At 39.7% G+C, this 23,054-nt stretch overlaps 2 protein-coding genes across 2 annotated transcripts; one reads left to right on the top strand and one right to left on the bottom strand.

Annotated features, from left to right (window-relative positions):
* The first annotated feature begins 5,246 nt into the window (after positions 1–5,246).
* LOC128870256 (uncharacterized) lies at positions 5,247–5,834 on the top strand. The gene has a single exon (XM_054112856.1). The coding sequence runs from the start codon at positions 5,247–5,249 to the stop codon at positions 5,832–5,834; it is 588 nt and encodes a 195-aa protein (XP_053968831.1).
* Positions 5,835–20,201: 14,367 nt separating this feature from the next.
* Positions 20,202–22,291, bottom strand: LOC128870255 (putative nuclease HARBI1). The gene is made up of 4 exons (XM_054112855.1): positions 22,194–22,291; positions 21,723–22,134; positions 21,519–21,663; positions 20,202–20,275 (listed from the first exon to the last, which is right to left on the bottom strand). The coding sequence occupies exons 1-4, from the start codon at positions 22,289–22,291 to the stop codon at positions 20,202–20,204; spliced, it is 729 nt and encodes a 242-aa protein (XP_053968830.1).
* Between the last annotated feature and the right edge of the window lie 763 nt (positions 22,292–23,054).

Here is a 23,054-nt window from a genome sequence, read left to right as displayed (position 1 = left end):
GTATACGATTCATTTAAAGTCTTTGCTTAGTCGCAATCGGTAGTTGCTTTGAAAAAAAAAAAAAAAAATTGCAATGAAAAAACAAACGTCTTTGGATATTCGGGAGCTTGTGATAAAATATCACAAGGAAGGCAAAACCTTGCGCGAAATCGGTGGAATTATTAACAGAAGCCATAATACTATAAAAAAAATAATTATTGACAAGAAACAAAAGTATGGCAAGCTGGAAAATCGTCCAAAATCCGGCAGACCAAGGCGACTAAATGTTGCTGAAATAAGGTCGGTTGTGAGAAGTGTGAAAATAAATCCGTCAGAAAGTGCTATAAAATTGTCCAAAAATATTTCACAAACGTCTGGAAAGCCGGTTAGTGCTAGCACAATTCGTCGAGCATTGTATGCGAACGGTCTCCATGGGCGAGTTCCGCGGAAAAAACCTCTTATCTCGAAAACCAATCAAATAAAGCGATTAAACTTTGCTAAAAAGTACCAGTATAACGGCGTTTCATTTTGGAATAACGTACTATTTAGCGACGAAAGCAAATTTGAGGTGTTCGGCAAGAAAAAAAGCAACAAAAATTTGGCGAACCAGAAATACGGCACTTGCAGAAGGTAATGTAGTATCCACTGTGAAGCATGGGGGTGGCTCGGTGATGGTGTGGGGGTGTATGGCCGCTGGCGGGGTAGGTAATTTGACATTCATAGAAAGCACTATGAATAAAATAGACTATCTCAACATATTGAAGAATAACCTGCGCCCTAGTGTCGAAAAATTGAGCTTGGATCGGTCTTGGGTATTTCAAAAAGACAACGACCCTAAGCACACTGCGAAAGTTGTCAAAGAATGGATGCTATATCACGTACCCAAGCAATTAGATCACCCTCCCCAGTCACCGGACCTCAACCCCATTGAGCATCTGTGTGAACACCTAGACAGACAAATCCGAAAAAAACCATTACTAGTAAGGATATGCTCGAAGCCGCGATTTCTGAAGAATGACAGAAAATTGCACCAGAAGTGACTGCAAACCTTGTTAATTCTATGCCACGACGTTTGCAAGCAGTGATAAAGGCAAATGGAAAGCATACAAAATACTGAATATGGATCCTGCTCTTCTGTACACTTTCATTTGACGCCTAAACTATGAAGTATATACGATTTTTCGTTCATAACTTTTTTCGTTGTAATAATTTTGTGTAGGTTTTTGTATAAACTCGAATAGTATTAAATATGAATTAAAAAAATATAATATATTATGTTTCTTTGTATCACCCATCAAAGTATTGAATAAAGCTAATATTAATACATTCCAAGTTTGTACACTTTCTTTTGACATTGACTGTAGGTAGATGAAATGGCTGAAGTGCTACACTACCACTCCTCAAGTAGCACTAAATTGACTTTTGCTGTCATTATATGACCTCCAACAAGCAGATATCTACAGCCAGCCAGTTCTGTTTATATAATGGACAAGATTGATGGGATTTAGGCTGGCGCACTGCCCCAGGCTGTCGAAGAAAGGAGCACCCAGTGACCTTAATCGTCTAGCTGCCACATCCGGACATTTACAGAGAAAGTGCTCAACAGTCTCCTTTGAAAGGTCCCACAGCTTGGTGGTTAAATGGTAACCCTAGCTTTTCCGCGTGTGTGCCGATCGTCCAGTGACCGGTACACAGCTACGAGTCCGGAAATTGAATGGCGTGGAGTCCAAAGGACTTTCTGAGTATTTGTTGTTGTTGTTGGAGCAGTACCTTTGCCCTGTCAGTGTAGCGTAATCACCGGTCGTCTTCGTCTAGCTCATCTAACGGTAAGCCCAGGAAACTAGCTGTTTCGACGGGTTGGTCCCATTCCCATGGCAGCCGGTTCTACGTTACCGGAATGACTCGGGTTTTTCCCGACCAAGGGCTGCCGCCCCAGTATACTAGCCCTGTCTAGTGTATCGCATATCACCCCACACCTTACGTCACAGGAGCAAACTCTCGCAGCAATCCTGCTCCAAATGCTTCTCCTCAGGGCTGGAGTCGTGGCACCATCTATTTCAAGACAAATATTACAATAGTGTTAAAACTGCTGAACTGTTGTTAAATAAGAAAATAAGAGTGTGTGGAACAATAGGATTAAATAGAGGTTTACCTACAGAGCTAAGAAATTGTATAGGAAAAATGAAAAAATGAAATATGTTTCATCGTTATACATCTGATATATCAACATTTCCGGCAGGGAACGTTAATGTATAGAGAAGTCTCAATGACTGGAAGGTGTGGAATTTTGAGGGGTACTCGTTTTGCGCGCGTAGTTCACCACAGACATATTTTTCACCAAAAGTTAAAAGAAATATACTCAACTGGTCAAATTAAACAGCAGTTGAGTAAAATTCGTTTGTATTTATGAAAGAAAGAATGTTAACGCTGTAGGCTAGCTACAGGCACTTTATCATAAAAAAATAAGTTCAATAGTGACTTAGAAAGAGCAAGTCATCCAAAAATATGTACATAGATATATTATGTTTTCTGTTAAAACTTAGTTCCCTCAAACCAAATTAAATCCTTCATTACCAGGCACACAGGCATATGCAAATTTAAATATTATATGTGATTTTATATACATATGCGCATATATATTTGCTGTGTGTATGTATGTATGGATATATTCTGCGTGCACTTGCCACAGCAAAAAATATTACGGCTCGCTGAAAATTCTCTAGAAATCCAGCGCACATTCATAAGCACAGCATTGTGTGTACAGTAACCTTCAAATTGTACAGTAACCTTCAAATGCTCTGATTTCAGAGTAAGTTTCTAATCTTGCAGATATATGCATATATTTTTGTGCACTTTTTATCAATTGAAGAACTACATACGTAAAGTAATATACTAATTAACTATTTACCTACTATCAGGGAACATAAAATAATTTTTTCGAAATTTTCTCCTAGTCAAATGTCCGACACAGAACTTTCTTATAAGCTACTTGTGCTGTTTTCTGCAAATTACTGTATGCTCATACGCGCACTTGACGCACAACAGCTGCGGCTGTCGAGCATTTAGAAGAGATATTTACATACATACATATATGGGTGCAAACATATATACGGAGCCGCGACCATTCGATATGACAAAAATTCACGATTTACCAAATATTGGCAAATATTTCTGTAAGAAATATTCCCGTATTGACTGTTTTGATTTGATATGTTCAGTCTTAGATGTAAATTTTTTTCATCGTTGAGAAAATTGACATATGGGCGGCTCGTTTTATGAATGAAAGTACTTTGCTCTTAGAACTATGAGCTCGAATTTATCAATGAATTTTTTGATGATGTGATTTGTTGTACTGTATAATAGTTCAAACTGTTCAACGCCGCCGCGACTATTTCAGACTGTTCGGCACCATGGCAACTATATAGAATGATGGCCGCTACGGCTGCGCCTATTAATGCATTTTTTTCTTGTAGTCGTGTAACCGTTCATTCGGGCATTTATTCCCTACTTATTGCATGTAAATATGATAAGGCGATGCGTCGTGAGATATGTCATGGTTGCTGCAGCGCATATGCACATATGTAACCCTATAAGACTTGTAGACGCACTGGAACTTTTGCACAAACATAACTAACATAATATATGTATATATTGCTATACATAAATACATATACATGTATCAATACACCAAAACAAAAAACTGTGCAGAGCGAATATACTAAAGAAAGAAATCACTGTAATCAGCTCTGTTAAAAGTTTCACCACACCACGGCGGTGGTTGGACTTCATATTTGACAATTCACACTATTCGTAACTCGTGATACTTCTCTATACATTAACGTTCTCTGTATCCGGCAAGTTAAAATGATAAGTACAATCCATAGCGCAAATATTGGCCCCTATTATGAGTTGCATTCGATCTTCGATATTCGTTGGTTGTCGAAGATCGAAAATCGAATGTCAATTTGGTATTATGAGCGGTGCAACGCTGTCGAAATTTTCGTTGTATACCGAATTTAGAGTCGAATGCAATTTTGCTTTCGATTGTGTAGCGTATTGTGGGAAAACTTGTTAAAATGTAAGTTGTTTGCGATTATTTATTGTTTTATAGTAACCAAATAATAAATATATACTAATTTTGTTAATATTATGCAGGAATATGTTAATATATGTTAATATTTTGCGAGGAATTTACAACGGAGCTGAATTGCTTGGGACCACCAGTTAGAACGGCAGCAAAATGGATTAAGGTTAATAATGTTTTTTTTTGTGATGTTTATAGAAATACATTTTTATTTTTTTATTATTTTCCCTTGGCAGGTATGGGCTGAAATACGTAGAGGAACTGAAATACATATTTTTTTCGAATGACGAATAATTGAATAAAGAAAATTTATAACAAAAATAAAACAGAAACTGTGGCGTAAAGGTTTCTATTTAATACTTTTTAGATTTTTCTATAATATTTTAAGAATTTCATTTCTTATGTTTTCTGCTTCTCCGTTATTTGGCTCCACTTCAATATCTTCAGCATCATCGTTGAGGGTCTCATCGGATAACTCTTCATCCGGAAGTTGAACATTATAAAACAAGCAAATGTTGTGCAAAGCTGCACACACATTAATAATTTGTTTTGCTTTTTTTGGAGAATAGTGAAGAGCTCTTGGCTCGGGTGCACTGCTGCAACTGGTTTTTTGTACTGGACAGTAGGTTCATAAACGGCTCTTTAGATAATCTAAAGTTCTTTAAAAAACTGTAAGGAAATTTCTGTAATATTATGTACGTCAACACATTTTGAAAATACTAAACTTACTCAGTGGAAGCCATTTCAAGGGGGTTGGATGCGCCCCTCAGCTGTTTTCTACATCTAGCTAGTTCCACTAATCTTTCATCGAGCGTTGAATCGTCGAACCACAACTCCGTTGTACTCCATTTTCTCAAAAAATACTTTTTTTAACTTTTAAAAATGTTGTTAGCAAAGAATTTCAACACAATCGGTTTTTCTTTTAGTTTGATTTGCTGTATCAGCTGAGAAAAATTATCTATTGTAAATGCGTCAAGCGATCGAAATTCACAATAGTCCTATTCTTCAATGAATGAGCACCATAATACCAAATGAAAATTCGTTCGATCAGCACTTTCGACTAAAGTCGAAGATCGAATGTTGCTCATAATAAGGGCCAAAGAAGCACAAGATATCGGATCAGGGTGCAGTTGCCTCCAAACCTATCAAGCGATTTAGTGAAGTGGCACGGGACCATCTCCAAATGGCATTGGTAGACGAAACCTCTAACCGCGGAAAACCAGTGCTTGACAAATGGCCAGAGATTGAGGCACGGTTGTCTCGCATAGTCGTTGACCATGTCATGGCGAACCCGGAGACCCAAACACCAGGTTTCGACTCGGTGGAGGTAGTCCGCGGTTACCGTGTCATTAAATGCGATGACCAATTCTTAATGGATTTTCTGACAAACGTGATTGGTAAAATCCAGAACAGCTGGGAAGGCTTGAAAGTCAAGCTAATTCCGGCTAGCGAGATTCCACGAAGGCCGGTGGCTCACATCTGGGTACCAAACATGGAGTTTGAAGCCAATCAATCAATCCCTTACCTTCAGGCGCATAATCGCTCGGTGCCGATGACCAATTGGTCGATCATCAAAGCGGAGGCTCCGCAAAGGCACAGCAGGTCTTTCCTCCTTCTAATTACAGAAGAGAGTCTGGAACCACTGGAGAAATTGGGAAACCAACTTCAGTTTGGGATCAAAAAGACCCAGCTGAAGATATTCCGTTCTGCAAACCCGGAAGAGGAGCAGGATGAGGTCGATGGTGCCAACGAACTGCATGCAGCTAGATGACACCGAGTCCGAAAAAGGAAACCAATAAACATGGGTTTAAAGGTTGTCCAAATTAATCTGCAGCATTCACAGTCTGCAACGGACAACCTAACCGTTCTCCTGGCGGGAACGGACGTGGACATCACACTAATTCAGGAACCGTGGGTGCGGAACACCGAGGTGAAAAGGTTCACTGGGAAAACCTACAATACCTACTATAAACGGATAGAAGGTAATCCCAGAACATGTATTGCAGCTAAAAAACACTTAAACACATTTTTGATTCCATTATATAGTTCACAGGATGTGACGGCTGTTGAAGTGGAAGCCACTGACGGAGTCAGAATAACGCTTACCTCTATATACATGGCACACGAAAGACCAGCACCGCCTGAGGAGGCCCGTAAACTTGTGCCGGAAAACCCGAACAAAACCCTGCTTCTCGGATGCGATGCTAATGCAAGGCATACTCTATGGGGAAGCTCCGAAACAAACGACCGAGGTGAGTTTCTTTATGATTTCATAATTAACACTAACTTGTCGGTATGTAACAGGGGTAACACTCCCACTTTCACGTTTCCAAGTACGGAGTACTTCAGGGGATGGAAGGAAGTGATCGATGTTACCCTAATGTCTGAAAACAGCTCAGTAAGGTTAGACAATTGGAGGGTCTCTGATAAAAGGTCTTTTTCGGATCACAGCTGGATCCTGTACGATCTGGATTTTAATGTTGATCCGCCCTTACAGTATAGAAATCCACTAAGAACCAACTGGTAAAGGTTCAGAAACATAGTCAATAAAAGAATAGGAGACATTCCCATCCACAAAATCAATCTCACCGAAAACCTTGAGAGTAGGGTCACAACACTGGAGAAGGCATTTAGTAGGGCCTACAAAACGTCCTGCCCCATAAAATTTAGCAAAAAATCCCATCCCCCTTGGTGGAGCAGTAGGTTCTCAAAACTAAGGGAAAAATCTAGATCAACATTTAACCTCAGCTACTCGACAGGAAATTGGCAATTGTACAAAGAGAGTCGGAGACAGTACAAGAAGGCAATGAGGGCCGCCAAGAAAGAGAGCTGGAGCGAATTTTGTTCGTCAATCGAATCCACCAGGGATTCTGCCAGGCTTAGCCGTGTTCTGTCCAAAGATCATTCAATGGCTTCTTGGGTCAAGAAGCCTGATGGTACTTGGACAGCTACGACAGAGGAATCTGCTAAACACGCATTTCCCGGGGTGCAGCGTCCACGAAAGTGGGAGGGGAAGTATCAGGCGGAGCTAATATAATCCACAGCACCTCGCAAAAGAAATAATTACAAAGTTGCATGGGCAATTAAATCTTTTTCACCTTTTAAATCTCCGGGGCCAGATGGGATCATCCCAAAGATGTTACAGGAAACCTTGGACTGTATCCTACCATGGCTAGAGGAAATTTTTAAAGCGTGTTTAAACCTAGGTCATATTCCAGATAGTTGGAAACTAGTCAAGGTCGTCTTAATTCCAAAAATAGGCAGGAGGGGGCATGAATCAGCGAAGGACTATAGGCCAATCAGTCTTTCGTCTTTCCTGTTAAAAACCTTTGAAAGACTTTTGGATATATATCTTAAAAGCTCTTTGGAGCGCTCTGGTATATCTACTGCACAACATGCGTACCTTAAAGGCAAATCTACGGAGACAGCGCTCCACGAGGTAATCCGAACAATAGAGGGCTCTCTAGAGAACAAACATTATACCATGGCGGCATTCCTGGATATAGAAGGCGCCTTTAACAATGTTAGTACAGATGCGATCCAACGGGCGTTGATAGACTTAGAGGTGGACAATTGCATCAGTAATTGGGTCATCTCTATGCTAGAAACCAGGATCATCAAAGCTAATATGTTTATATCAGTATAACCAAGAAAGTCCACAGAGGCACCCCACAGGGGGGAGTATTGTCTCCACTTCTCTGGTTATGCGTTATTAGCAAAGTCTTAACAAAACTTAATTGAGGTGGGGTAAAAGCGGTGGCGTACGCTGATGATGTGGTGTTAATGGCGTCAGGACTGTGTCCTAATACGATCAGTGGGATCATCCAAAGGGCATTAGGCGAGCTTAACTCTTGGGCCATAGGCTGTGGCCTAGGTTTAAACCCACGTAAAACAGAGCTTATGCTTTTCACCACCAGATATAAGGTACCAACTTTTACCCTACCAAATATTAACGGACAAACTCTCACTATCACCCAGCGCAAAGTACTTAGGGGTAATTCTGGACTCCAAACTAAGCTGGAAATTAAATGTTGAAGAACGGGTAAGGAAGGCAGAAATTGCTTTAGATGGGGTCTTCAACCTAAGCATACATTATGGCTGCATAAGACGGTTATACGACCTATTTTATCGTATGGTTCGGTAGTTTGGTGGAAGACTCTAGGGAGAGAGTACAATACCAAACTACTCGGCAGAATACAAAGATCAGCCTGTGCAATAACGGTCGGTGCAATCAGGTCATGTCCTAGAGAGGCTCTCAATGCACTGACACACGTTATTCCAATAGATCTACATATTAAGAAGACGGCAACCATGAGTGCATTTAGGTTAAATGAAGCGGGTCGCTGGAGAGAAAAACTTATGGTCATGCTAGTCTATTATTGCGACAAACTCAGTTAATCTCTGAGAACTGACTACATCGTCCCGACGGTAACTTTCAATAGGAATTTTGCCACTGTCTTCCCAACTAAGGAAGAATGGAATAAGGGATTCTCTCTAAACAACTTCGACACTACAGTCTGTACGGATGGAAGTAAAATGGGCTGCGGTGTTGGAGGTGGTATATATTTTCACAGACTTAAAATTGAGAAATCTGTGCGTCTCCTTAATACCAGCAGTGTCTTTCAGGCGGAAGTACTGGCAATTGGGGAAGCCTGTGAGCTACTAATCGCATATTTCTCTTTTAAGGGTAATATCGCTATTCTCTCGGATAGCCAAGCTGCAACCCAGGCACTGGGGTCGGCAACAACAACCTCTTAAGTGGTGGAACAAAGTAGGAATAGCTTCACCATCTTGAGTGAAAAGTTACCTTAATCTGGGTCCCGGGACATCGGAACATTGAAGGTAACGAAAAAGCAGATGAACTGGCAAGAGGGGGCTCTGCCATGAATAACGCTCTTGCAGAATCGGTACTCACACAATTAGGTGCAGTCAAGAGTACAATTTCCCAAAAATACCTCCGAATCGCGGACTCTAGGTGGAAAGTTCAGACGAAATGCAAAATTAGCAGAACGTTATGGCCCACCTACAACCTCAAGCAATCGTCGGCATTAATAAGAATGAAACGACGGGACGCCTGGAGACTAACGGCAGTCATAACTGGCTTTTGGTCTATCGGAGAACAAGCAGCCAAAATGGGTATCCCTCACAATACATACTGTCACAGTTGAAAACAACCGGAGAAAAAGGAGACAATCTTCCATTTCCTCTGTGAATGCCCTGCCCTATGGAAGGACAGAATGTTAACCCTGGGCCAACCTTCTTCTTCTTAATTGGCGCGATAACCGCTAACGCGATTTTGGCCGAATTTAACAAAGCGCGCCAGTCGTTTCTTTCTCGTGCTAACCTCCGCCAATTGGACACACCAAGTGAAGCCAAGTACTTCTCCACCTGATCTTTCCAACGCAGAGGAGTCCTTCCTCTTCCTCTACTACCACCAGCTGGTACCGCGTCGAATACTTTCAGTGCCGAAGCGTTTGTATCCATTCGGACATGACCCAGCCAACGTAGCCGCTGGATCTTTATTCGCTGCGCTATGTCTATGTCGTCGTAAAGCTCATACAGCTTATCGCTCCATCGTCTGCGATATTCGCCGTTGTCAACGTGCAAAGGTCCAAAATTCTTACGCAGAATCTTTCTCTCAAACACTCCAAGCGCCGCTTCATCGGATGTTGTCATCGTCCACGCTTCGGCGCCATACGTTAGGACGGGCATGATGAGAGTCTTGTAGAGTGTTAGTTTTGTTCGTCGAGAGAGGACTTTACCACTCAATTGCCTACTTAGTCCAAAGTAGCACTTGTTGGCAAGAGAGATTCTACGTTTGATTTCAAGGCTGACATTGTTATCGGTGTTAATGCTGGTTCCTAAATAAACGAAGTCTTTTACAACCTCGAAATTGTAACTGTCAACAGTGACGTGGGTGCCGATGCGCGAGTGCGCCGACTGTTTGTTTGATGGCAGGAGGTACTTCGTTTTGTCCTCGTTCACCACCAGACCCATTGGCCTTGCCGCTTTATCCAGCTTGGAGAAGGCAGAACTAGCAGCGCGGTTGTTAAGGCCGATAATGTGAATATCATCGGCATACGCCAGCAATTGTACGCTCTTATAAAATATTGTGCCAGAGCGATTAAGTTCTGCGGCTCGTATGATGCTCTCCAACATCAGGTTAAAGAAGCCACACGACAGCGAGTCACCCTGTCTGAAACCTCGTTTGGTATCAAACGGCTCGGAGAGGTCCTTCCCAATTCTGACGGCGCTGCTGGTGTTGAGCAACGTCATCCTTGCGGGGAGACCAAATTCAGACATCGCGGCATACAAGTAACTCCTTTCCGTACTGTCGAATGCAGCTTTGAAGTCGACGAAAAGATGGTGTGTGTCGATTCTCCTTTCATGGGTCTTTTCCAAGACTTGGCGTATTGTGAATATTTGGTCGATGGTAGACTTTCCAGGTCTAAAGCCACACTGATAAGGTCCAATCAGTTGGTTGACGGTGGGCTTCAGCCTTTCACACAATACGCTCGCTAGAACCTTATAGGCGATATTTAGTAGACTAATCCTGCGGTAATTGGCACAAATTGCAGGATCGCCGTTCTTATGGATTGGGCAGAGCACACTTAAATTCCAATTGGCAGGCATGCTTTCATCCGACCATATTTTGCATAGGAGCTGATGCATGCACCTTACCAACTCCTCGCCGCCATGTTTGAATAGCTCAGCCGGCAGTCCGTCGGCGCCCGCGGCTTTATTGTTCTTTAGCCGCGTTATCGCTATTCTCACCTCGTCATGGTCAGGTAGCGGAACGACAATTCCGTCGTCAACGATTGGGGTATCGGGATCTTCACATTCTCTGTGACATGCGCAGCTGTCACTGTTTAACAGGTTCGAGAAGTGTTCTCTCTATAATTTAAGAATGCTCTGGATGTCGGTCACCAGATCGCCGGCTTTGTTCTTACAGGAGAACGCCCCGGTCTTGAAACCTTCTGTAAGCCGCCGAAATTTCTTGTATAATTTTCGGGCGTCGTTCCTGTTGGCCAGCACTTCAAGCTCCTCGCACTCACGTATTTTGGCCTCTCGTTTCTTCTGTCGAATAATACGTCTCTCTTCTTTTCTTAGCTCTCTGTAGCGATCCCACATGGCTCGCGTTGCGCCCGATCGCAGCGTGGCTCTATAGGCAGCATCTTTTCTTTCGGCGGCAGCATGACATTCCTCGTCGTACCAATTGTTTTTTCGGGCTCGCCGGAATCCGATTTCTTCTTCGGCGGCGGTACGTAGAGAGCGAGAAATATTGCTCCATTGCTCGTGCATGCCGGTTTGTTGGGCAGTACTCTCTGAGAGCAAGAGTGAGAGTCGAGTGGCGAATCTTCTGGCTGTCTGTTGTGATTGCAGCTTTTCGATGTCGAATATTCTTTGCGTAGTTAGATGGACGCTTTTCACTGCACAGAGGCGTGTGCACAGTTTGGCTGAAACAAGGTAATGATCCGACTCGATGTTGGGTCCTCGTATCGTACGTACATCTAATACACTAGAAGCGTGTCTTCCATCTATCACAACATGATCGATCTGGTTTCGCATTTTTCGATCAGGAGACAGCCAGGTAGCTTGGTGGTATCAGCCTCTGCCCGTTACCGGATGTTTCGTTGTGCAGGCTGAATTTTCTGACTGTGGGACCAAAAATTCCCTTCTTGTCCACCCGTGCGTTGAAGTCGCCAAGCACGATTTTTATGTCGTGGCGGGGGCAGCGCTCATAGGAACGTTCCAGGCGCTCATAGAAGGAATCTTTGGTCGCATTGTCCTTCTTTTCCGTCGGGGCGTGGGCGTAAATCAGCGATATGTTAAAAAAACGGGCTTTGATGCGGATTGTTGCGAGACGCTCGTCCATCGGAGTGAACGACAGTACTTGGCGACGAAGTCTCTCTCCCACAACAAATCCGACACCGAATTTGCGCTCCTTTACATGGCAGCTGTAGTAGACGTCGCAAGGTGCTATGGTTTTCTTTCCTTGCCCCGTCCATCGCATCTCTTGGATGGCAGTGATGTTAGCCTTTACTGTCACGAGGACATCAACCAGCCGGGCAGATGCAGTTTCCCCATTAAGGTACCGGACATTCTAGGTGCATGCCCTCAAATCATAGTCCTTAGTTCGTTTGCAGGGGTCGTCATCAGTGTTGGAAGTTCTCATCCGAGGCTTTGTATATGCTTTCATTGGGGGAGGTTTTTAAGTGGCGGGTCCCAAAGCCAGCGCACAACCAGCTATCCTGGAATGTTTCGCCTTCTCACTTTAGCTCACTTCCGAACGGGTGCAGAAGAATCGTCATGGCCTCTCCCAAGTGAATGGCGATCAGTAACTTTCCCCACTTGCATGGACTTCTACATATGAGACCATCCTCCACCCTGGGCCAACCGCTGTTCGAAAATCTCGAACAACTATCTGGCTTAGACGTCAACAACCTAATAAGGTTCCTTAACCGCACAGACTGGATATAGTTATGCTGTAAATAACCGTTAAACAAGTTGGTAACGAGGACGTGGCAACAAAATGGCGCCGAAGCGCTAGTTGGATTCTAGAAGAATCACCACTTTAACCAACCAACCTACCAAACTAGATAGAAAAACTAAGGAATATATCAAAAAACCTTGCATAACAGAGTACAACAAACATATGAAAGGTGTTGATCGGGCAGATATTTATTAACTGATAATTTAATTTCAAAAGCCAAAAAACTTGAAATATGGCTGAGCTCATTCAATGTTCTAATCATAGGTGCTTTCGAGGCATTAACAGTTCTAACCCGCTCTAGAAAGAATAAATCTTTACTCCGAAGATTTTTTAGAGGTACTCGTATGTAAAAATGAATGCGCGCTAAAAGTATAGGCGTCCCATTTATAATATCGAAAACAAAGCAGAGTGAAAGTATTCTTCTTCTACTTTGTAACGATTTTAAGTCTAGTAATGCGCACCTTGCATTATAAGAAGGAATCGAATCAGTGAAGGTCAACGATCTGAGTGCAAAACAAAGAAATTTCTTTTGAATACCTTCAAGTCTATTGATGTGGCACTGATGATAAGGCCTCCAGATAAAGGCGGCATACTCCGGCATACGGATCGCAAGAGTGAAGTAAATAGTGACTTCAAAGCATAAGGATCCGTAAAATCGGAAGCAAACCGCCGAATGAATACAAGTGTAGAATACGATTTGGTGATGACAAAATTTAAATAACTAAGAAACTGGAAGGTGGAGTCGAAGATTACACCCAAATCAGTAATTTCATTAAGAGTATTTAGGCGCGAATTCTTTATAAAATATGAGGTAGATGTTAATTGCTTAGAAAAAGAAACATTATAGCATTTTTATTATTTAATTTAAGTAGATTCATATCGCACTATGCCACGACGTTGTTGAGGTCTGATTGAAGGTTGTAAATATGAATCAGACAGGTTTCGTACAGTTTTAAAAAATTTTAAGACTACTGTATAAAAGAAACTCGGAGAAATGAAAACATTCAGATATGTTATTAATAAAAATTACAAAAAACAAAGGGCCCAAAATAGTGCCCTGGGGAACTCCAGCAGAGGCAATGAAAGGATAAGAAGATACATTATCGATAACCACTACACATTCACGATTGTGAAGGTACGACTTTATCCATTTGAGGAAAGTAGAGTGAAACCCAAAACTCATTAGTTTAGAGATATAGGTTTAGTGGCAGACTTTATCGAAGACCTTGGAAAACTCCGTATAAACTGCGTCAACTTGAAGGCTATTATTGAAAGCCGACATACAAAAGTCTGAGAAAAGAGCAAGATTAGTGACTGTTGACCTATGCATAGGCATACTGATTACTTGATATATTACGTTTCACAGCGAAGTATTGTATAATTTTTATTTTACAATATACTCAAGGAGCTTTGAAACCGTTGAAAGTTTGGAAATAGGTCTGTAGTTCGCGATGTCATTTTAATTCCCAGCTTTAAATATGGTTGTGATAGAGGTAACTTTCCAAGCATCTATGAATTGTCCACAAGCTAACGATTTATTAAAAATTATCAGATGTGGATAGGCAAGAGCAGAGCATTTTTTGATAAAAGAAGATGACAATACATTATCGATAACCACTACACATTCACGATTGTAAAGGTACGACTTTATCCATTTGAGGAAAGTAGAGTGAAACCCAAAACTCATTAGTTTAGAGATATAGGTTTAGTGGCAGACTTTATCGAAGACCTTGGAAAACTCCGTATAAACTGCGTCAACTTGAAGGCTATTATTGAAAGCCGACATACAAAAGTCTGAGAAAAGAGCAAGATTAGTGACTGTTGACCTATGCATAGGCATACTGATTACTTGATATATTACGTTTCACAGCGAAGTATTGTATAATTTTTATTTTACAATATACTCAAGGAGCTTTGAAACCGTTGAAAGTTTGGAAATAGGTCTGTAGTTCGCGATGTCATTTTAATTCCCAGCTTTAAATATGGTTGTGATAGAGGTAACTTTCCAAGCATCTATGAATTGTCCACAAGCTAACGATTTATTAAAAATTATCAGATGTGGATAGGCAAGAGCAGAGCATTTTTTGATAAAAGAAGATGACAATCCATCAGTATCCACTTGGCATGAGCTTCGAATGTGCTGAATACCATCCCAAATATCATCAACAGTTAACTGGAGAGGACCAAAATTAACAGAAGAAGCAGTATCCTCTCTATCATATCTAATTTATCCTAACGCTGGTACAAAATTGGAACTAAAAAAGTACGCAAAAAGGTCAACAGCCTCCTTGGTAGAGGAAGCGTAGTTTCCATTGAAGAAGACATCTAAGGAAATGCTAGAGCAGCTCTTCCTGGATTTTACATATCGCCAGAACGCTTTAGGATGCGTTTTGATTTCATCCTCAAATCCTCGAACATTACGAACTTAAGTACTTAAATGTTTTAGCGAAGCGCAAATATTTATCCTTGTGAACTTTGGCATTAGATCATTTAAATTTTTAAAAAACTTGTTCCCCAAATTGTTAAGTTCTTTCAATTTTAGTGTACACCAAGGAATTTTATAGCTATTACTACTAGTAGATGGTACATATTTACTAAAAATATCATAAATTCTCGTTTTAAAAAAAGATTTTTCGTTATTAACAACACAGAAATTACACCCTTTAAAGCAAAAATGTGTATTAACTTTGTTAGCACTTAGTCTCCTATATTTATAGAATAATAAGCGAATAACAAGCGGTATATGATATACAAAAGTGGATCAAGACATTCACTAAGTGAGAAATTCATGTTGCCGTTTACGAAAATTAGATCTACAATTCGAGAAAGCTTAGTAGTACAATTATTAATTTTGATACGATTTGAACTTAAAAAGCTATCGACTAAGTAAGATTCCGAAAAGTTGTTAAAGTTTTCAGCAATTAAATCACAGTTATTGTCGTAAAATGACCAGATAATATCAGGCAAATTATCTGCCCTAGCACAGGCGTAAATAAAACGTTGTCTAAGTGCTCGAACGATGATCGGCATTGACGACAAATAGCTATTAAAACGCCTCCACCCCTTGACAGTCCTGTTTTTTGGGAATTTCGGTACTTCCGGTATGCATTAAAAAGATTCGAGTCAAAGTATTCATTTTCATTAAATTCAGCGTTTAACCAAGTTTCAAAAAGAACATATACGTCATAGTCTAAGTGAGCACTCAAATTACGTAGAGTCTTAGACTTAGTTCTGAATCCGGAAACATTTTGGAAATAAATCCCTAGAGACTTAGAAATAATTTCTTTTGGAACGGAATCTTAGTTTTACTGGTACAGAATCTTCTTTCCGAAAAAACTCGAACGGGCGTACAATCACATCAGTAGGCTATAATGCTGAATTCAGAAGAATATCATAATGTGATGCCGGGATACTTAGCTTAAAGCAATGTTGAAACATCGACATCTTTTTTAACAAGCATATGGCAAGTAATCAAATATGAATCGATTGACGTATGCTTTGAAACGTAAGATACGATACTATCAGTAGTGGCAGAATTCGCAAAAGATGAACGGTGAAACCATTTCACGCGACATGCCACCTTCAATTCACTATTCACATTACTACTCACTATGCCATTTGATTTCCTACTGGGATGGTTGTCAACTTTATCACTGCCCTTTTTGGTAATAGGAGCAAAGTTCGCACTAGAAGAAGAGCGCAAAGTAACCTTATTAGTAGGAGCAGCGTCAGCACTGAGTACATCTGTATAATAGAGATGGCTAGTTTACAATGCGCAGTTGACTTGCATATTAACATTCGTATTGCACTGCTCAGTCGATTCTGCCGGCAGCAGCATATGAGCGATACGATGCAAGAGAATAGTTAACGACAGCATCAACAGCAGGTTGTGTAGGCGAGCTTACGGTCGTCGAACCAGCAGACATTGGCAATAGAGACTCTCGCCTCTTTGCTTTGATTTTCGCATTTTTGGTTTGGTTTCGCAGTTTTGCTTGACACTCACAAGCAAGAACACAAACACGCAGGATTTTCATCTCAGCACTCAGTTGCACAAGGGCAGAGGAGACAACATCAGGGCCCTTACTCTGTACTGCGATGCGAAAGAAATTCACGAAATCGCAAAATCGGTACTCGGTATTTTGACATTCGCATTCACATTTTGCGCTTTCGCAATTTTTTCTCCCTTTTCGCATCGGCAGCACTCTGTATTGCGAAAGTGAATGTCAAACAGCTGTCACTATCGCATTTTTCTTGCTACAAGTAATAGCCATACGCCATTTCCATATATGTAAGTATTAATTGATAATTTTATAAATTTGATATATTAATTCATTGTACCTTTTCGGAAAAATATATAGGGCAACTCCAAAGACCAACAACCAAACACAAAAGAAACAATTCGAAATCCAAGTGGACTTCATGACAACACATCCAGATTTGGCAAAGGGACTAATGAAGACGCCCATCGCAAAAACAACAGTCAATAATTTATGGAAGAGAGTAACTTCCCAACTAAATGCTGCTGGACCACCGATATGGCCGACTGGAGAAAAGTAACTTTAGTGACATGTGTACTTTTTTTTCTATAATGGGATTATTATAATTTTCAGGTTTGGGCAGACTACAAACTCCATTTGAAAGCCAAAATGCGTCGGAACAAAACCAATATTGCCGGTACAGGGGGCAGTCCGTCTGTTTATTCCTCCTTGAACCAATTAGAACAGCGAGTTGCTATCTATAAATAAATCTGTGGGCAGGATAGGTAGCACGCGGGAGTTTGGTGCGCATCAGACGGACGTACCAACTAAAAGTTTTGAAGCAGCTTTTAATGATAGCGATTTAGTCGATATGCCCGAAGAGGCGAATGACAGCGATTCAGTCGATGTGCCCGAACAGGTGACTGAGAAACCTTCCTGCAGCCGTTCGGTACTCACTCCACGCAATAAGCAAAGCTTACTAGAAAAGCAGGTGGATAATCAAATTATGTACCAAAAAAATTCAACAGAAATACTGACTGAGATTAATGATTCCGTAAAAAATATTTCCAAAACCATGAAAATGGCATATAAAATAGAAAGAAAGCTAAATTTAGCAAAAGAGCAATTCGTCCATAGTCAAAAAATGGACCTTGATAATTTAAAGTTAAAACTTAGCAAATTAGAAATTCAACAACAAATGTTGGATGTGGAGTTGCAGACAAATAAGACACATAAGAAACATGGAACTTCCTTTTAATTTTTTACTTATGTACGTATGTGCCTACACATACAAGTGACTTCGTTTTGATGTACCTATCCATGCACAGTGCCTTACCGAAGTGCGAGTATTATAGCTTAGAAAATGTATACAATGCATGTAATTTGTACACTATTGCTATTAGTTTTAATATAGGTACACACTTTTTAGACCTAACTTAAATAAAAGACTGAATTCATATTTTTTAAAAAACGATTTAATTTAAACACATTTTTCATACAGAATTTCGAGTGCCAATCATATCATTTTTTATTTGGTCTCTTACACGTCTAGCTATATTTCCAAAACTCAGATTTTCTACACTTTCTATATTTACCATGTTCACTTGCTCCGGTTCGATTTCTAAACTCTGAGGATGAACTTTGACCATTATACATATATTATGCAGAGCACAACAAACATTTAGTATTTGCACAACCTTTTCTGGAGCATAGTGTAACTCCCTTGAAGCTAGAAGGCAACGAAATCGGCCTTTCAAAACGCCAAAAACTCTCTCAATTAACGACCTTCCCTTTGAATGTTTTGCAGATAACAAAAATATAAAGGTATTTTTAGTTGAATAACAATAAATTACAATAGCTACATATGTGCATATGCATGTTCATAAGCATTTATTAAATGAAAATGCATATACATATACATATATAAATGTGTGTATGCTCATTCGGTATAGACGTGTTTTCATCGAGCTCCGTGCCTTTTTACTTCTTATTATGTAATATATATTACATTGTTTAAAAAATTCATAATCTAAATAATAAACAAATGTTATAGAGACAGTGACTCCTTTATTGAAATACAAAGCATAATTTGCATATTAGCTGTAAAATGCCGTGTGTTTGTGGGCAGAGAGTTGATCGCAACAAAGTTAATGCCAAAGTTCAATGCGCTAAGTGCGGCGAATTTTTCCATTTAGGTTGTGTTGGGATTTTGCAAAGCGATTTAGAATTTTTACTTAGCACTAACAACAAATATTTGTGCAAGGACTGTCAGGCTACTCGTCGGGCGTCTATTCGCTCTCCTCCCCTATGCCCTTCCCCAAGTGAGTGCATAACAAATAAAACGAAAAGTGCGTGTTTATCTAATACACAAAATCAAGATGTGAATATCACAAATCAACAACCGTTGCCGACTAATCAGTCTAATCAAAATATAATCGACAATAACCAGCAAATCTCTTTGTTAACCGTGCTAAATGAAATTTCTGCTCTTAAAATAGAATACAAGAGCGCGGTGACAATGCTAAATATTTTACAAACAGAAAAGCAGCTCTTAGTTGAAAAAACGGAACATATGCATTCCGAAATTAAAGCTATGCGCAAATCACACACCGAAGATGTGGTATCAGCTATTTCTATGCTCACAAAGGAAGTCAAAGAACTCCGACGCATTGCATGCTCTTGCAAGTGTGCTAATAAAAATGTGAAAAGTGCATCAAAACAATTGTCTCCTAAGTCTGCCGTCAATTTGCCATCTACCGCTTCTTCGCTTTCTCTTCACATAAATCCTCTCCCAGCTGTAGAAGAGGGAAATAAATCTAATCAACAAACGGCTCAGCCAATCGAGCAACGCAAGACCAACAAAGCATCGTGTTCAGCAACGGTGGTGGATTCTGCTGCGGCTGCGACTGCATCTTACGCCGACGTTGCTAAATTAACTTCACATCCCGAACAAAATGCCTCTGCTGCGGATGCCTCTGCTTCTGCTTCTAACTCTGCGTCCGCTCTTTCTATTGGTACGAATAAGCCAAAAGTGAAAGCGCTTACTCGTAAAATCGTTGTTGGGTCGAGCTCAAATGATGAATTAAATGTTGCTCATAGAATGAAATGGTTACATTTATCTTCATTTAAGCCATCTGTAACAACAAGTAATATTATCGCCTACGTATCTAAGCATTCATCAATTAGTTCCGAAATGATATCTTGCTATACCCTTGTAAAGAAGGATGTGGCTGTTGATTCTCTAAAGCGAGTGAACTTTAAACTAGGGGTCTTCTCAAATCATTATGACAGCTTACTAAATTCAGAGCTCTGGCCAGCTGGCGTAAAAGTACGCCCTTTCAAGTTTTTTCAAGAGCGAGTAAACAAAGAAGTGACTACGTAGGAACTGTACCTTACCAAGCAAATATATCAACCGCCGCAGAATTAGTTGCCTGTGCCAGGCCTAATAATCGATTAAAAATTTATTATGAAAATGCGTCCGGACTAAGAAGTAAGTCAGATGAAGTACGATTGCTTAGTTCATTTTGTGAGTATGATGTGGTGGTTATAACCGAAACTTGGCTCAACTCAAACTTTTTTGATGCTGAATTCTTCGATCCAAACATTTACGTTCTTTTTCGTAAAGACAGAGATGCTGTCAAAACTGGATGTAGCAGAGGAGGCGGAGTCATGATTGCAGTTCGCTGTAATCGTCACGCATCACTCGTTCAATTACATGAGACTGATACTGTATTAGACCAGCTATGCGTGCGAATACGCGGTGCGCATAGTTTTCTTTATATTTGTGTGTCTTATATTCCACCCTTAAGTAATGAGTACTTGTATAAGTCGCATGTGAACAACATATTAGCCCTTCAAGATGTTATTGGGAATAACCAATTATGTGTCTTAGGGGATTTTAACTTAAGCAATATAAATTGGGTATATTTAGACAATAACGTATATCTAACGCCTTCAAATGTCAATAGTCCTACTGAATCTTTTTTTATTGATAATTTACTGGGCATGGGTCTAACTCAGATTAATGGGTTAACTAATAGTATGAGTCGTTTATTAGATTTGATTTTTATAAGTGACAACATTAGTTCTGTTCTATCGCAGTCTTTTTCTTCTATATCGCCGATCAGCGTTCACCATATTCCTTTAAAGCTAGACTTGGAATTTTTAGAATTTTTTGAATCCAGGCCCGATAGTGCTCATCCCTCCTTTAATTTTGCCAATTGTGATTTCCAAACTCTCGATAATGCCTTACGTGAAATTGATTGGGAAGTATCTCTAGGCAATATTGAAGTTGCTGAGTGCTTTAAGATATTTAAAACTTTAGTCCTTGATATATGCTCTCAACATGTTCCAATTTTTAAGCGTGTAAATTATAAGATTCCTTGGTGCACGAGAGAACTTAAACATCATAAAAATTTGAGAAATAAGTTTTTTAAGAAGTTCAAGTTAACTAACGAAACCCGCTATTATGATTTTTTTACCCTCCACAGGAATAAGTTTCGTACTTTAAATAAGTCTTTGTATAAGGAATTCATTCACAAATCTTTAATACCCAATTAAAAAATTTCTTCCTTTGTAAGAATTCTAAATAATTATCTAATATATTCTGTTAATTTAGTTTAATAAGCTTTAATTTTGTCAACTACTTCTATATAAATACTCTTAGTTCTATGTAGTTAGTAAGAAACTCTGTATTTCTTGACTTACTAAAATGAATTAATCCTCTTTGTAAGTTATAAGAAATTTTATCTTTTTCTTTTACTCATTACAATTGAAGCTGGTTAATTATAAGTTTAGTTTACTTTGATTAATTAATTTAGCATTAATCTGTTTTCATAGTCTGTAAGAAATACTGTATTTTTAGACTATTAATTGAATTAAATGAATTAAATATATATGTGTATTAACAATTATACATATGTATGTTATATATTATATAAGACTATATTAATACTACATTAAGGTCATATATTAAAAAGCTTACCAAGAATTCGTTGGCCAGAGTCACCGTTTTCATAGGCAGTTTTTAAATATTCGCGCTCACCGGACATGTTCCATATGTGCGAATCATGCGATGCACCGCCAAATCTACCATTCACGGCTCTAATTTGCATTTTGTGATCACATATCTAAAGTAGAACAAAAAATGTTTAATGAAAATAATCTTATTTAATCGAAACACTCTTACCACCATTGCATTTACTCGTATGCTGTGCTTAAGCTTTCGGTTAAAAAATAAATGCTCGTCATTTGATGGCCTTATTATTTGGATGTGCGTTCCATCCACTGCTCCTACCACACCCGGAATTCCACATGTTTCGTAAAAGCTAAGGTTGGCATCCTGTTTCTTTTCACTGCTCATCGAAAAAACGATATGTTTTGGACACAATACCTTTTCAATTGCACTGCAAACTTCCCAAAGGCAACTGGAAACGGTTTGCTGTGCTAGCCCCGCGCGATGGTCTTGGCCAATTAAAGGCTGATACGCACCCTGAGCAAGAAACTTTAGGGTGGTTGCAACTTTTATGATGTAAGGGATAGGCGTTGCTCTCGTTGGAGATTTCATCTCTTCCTTACTAAGCCGAAAATTCTGCACAAAACTGATGAATAGAACAAACTGATGAATAAAGCATGAGTAATTCTTTAAAGTTTAACTTACCTTTGATCGCTGAGACTCATAATGTTGGAGTTATCTCTTATAAATCTCCGAGAAATGCTTTCCTCAGATGATTCGTCCCATAAAGCTACAGAATCCATTACTTTATATTATTTAAATATAGGTACTTTACTTCCAATCGCTCGTTTGTTTTGGTCGCTTTCTTTGACATTTCGGTCAGTGATGCATACTAAAGCGAAAAATAAGTGAATAATAAAAAGAGCAACCCTTTCAGCGATGCGATAGCGCTACAGAGTACCAATTACCCTTCGTAACGCAATTTATTTTCGCATCGCATTGCTTTTCGCATCGCATTACAGAGTAAGGGCCCAGTTTCATGTTTAACCGCCCAGCTTAAATGAAAAACTTCACTGCATCGAGCACATTGAGTTTTAGCTTGGTTCCGTTCAACCTTTAGCCCACATAAGCAGGGCATTTGATAATTTTATTAAATAGATATTTATTTAAAAACAGAGTTGCTGTCTCATACGCGCAAATTTTCAAATTAATTAACTGTTAAATTATAAAATTGCAGCTTAGTAAGCACGAAAACTGTAGAGCAAAAAAAGAACACGTCCGTACTCACTGACATACACCCATTTATTGATGATGACATTGATGAAGAACAACCAACCACTTCAAGAGCCACTGTTGCTACCATAGACCAGCCTAGTAGATTGTCAGGTTACATGAAACAGCACACCCTTCACGATATAAAAGCAACAGCAAAGAAATAGTTTCCCACAAGAGTATGTCATGTTTGCAAATCTCTCAATTAAAGAAGCGAAACACGACATATCTGTAATTTTTGTAAAGTACCATTACACAAAGGTAACTGCTTTACAAAATATTATACAGTAGAAA

The sequence above is a fragment of the Anastrepha ludens genome, chromosome X (genome assembly GCF_028408465.1).
Source record: "Anastrepha ludens isolate Willacy chromosome X, idAnaLude1.1, whole genome shotgun sequence".
In the NCBI taxonomy this organism is placed as follows: domain Eukaryota; kingdom Metazoa; phylum Arthropoda; class Insecta; order Diptera; family Tephritidae; genus Anastrepha; species Anastrepha ludens.
Note: the sequence above shows the minus strand (reverse complement) of the source record. Positions and strands in the feature narration are given on the sequence as shown.

Bases quoted from the DNA above. Each gene is read 5' to 3' on its own strand.
- LOC128870255 (XM_054112855.1), bottom strand. From the start codon at position 22,291: ATGGATTCTGTAGCTTTATGGGACGAATCATCTGAGGAAAGCATTTCT. The intron at 22,135-22,193 runs GTAAGTTAAACT...TCTATTCATCAG, and splicing joins ATGAGTCTCAGCGATCAAAG to TTTTGTGCAGAATTTTCGGC. The intron at 20,276-21,518 runs GTAAGCTTTTTA...TCGCACGCATAG, and splicing joins CTCTGGCCAACGAATTCTTG to CTGGTCTAATACAGTATCAG.
- LOC128870256 (XM_054112856.1), top strand. From the start codon at position 5,247: ATGGCATTGGTAGACGAAACCTCTAACCGCGGAAAACCAGTGCTTGAC.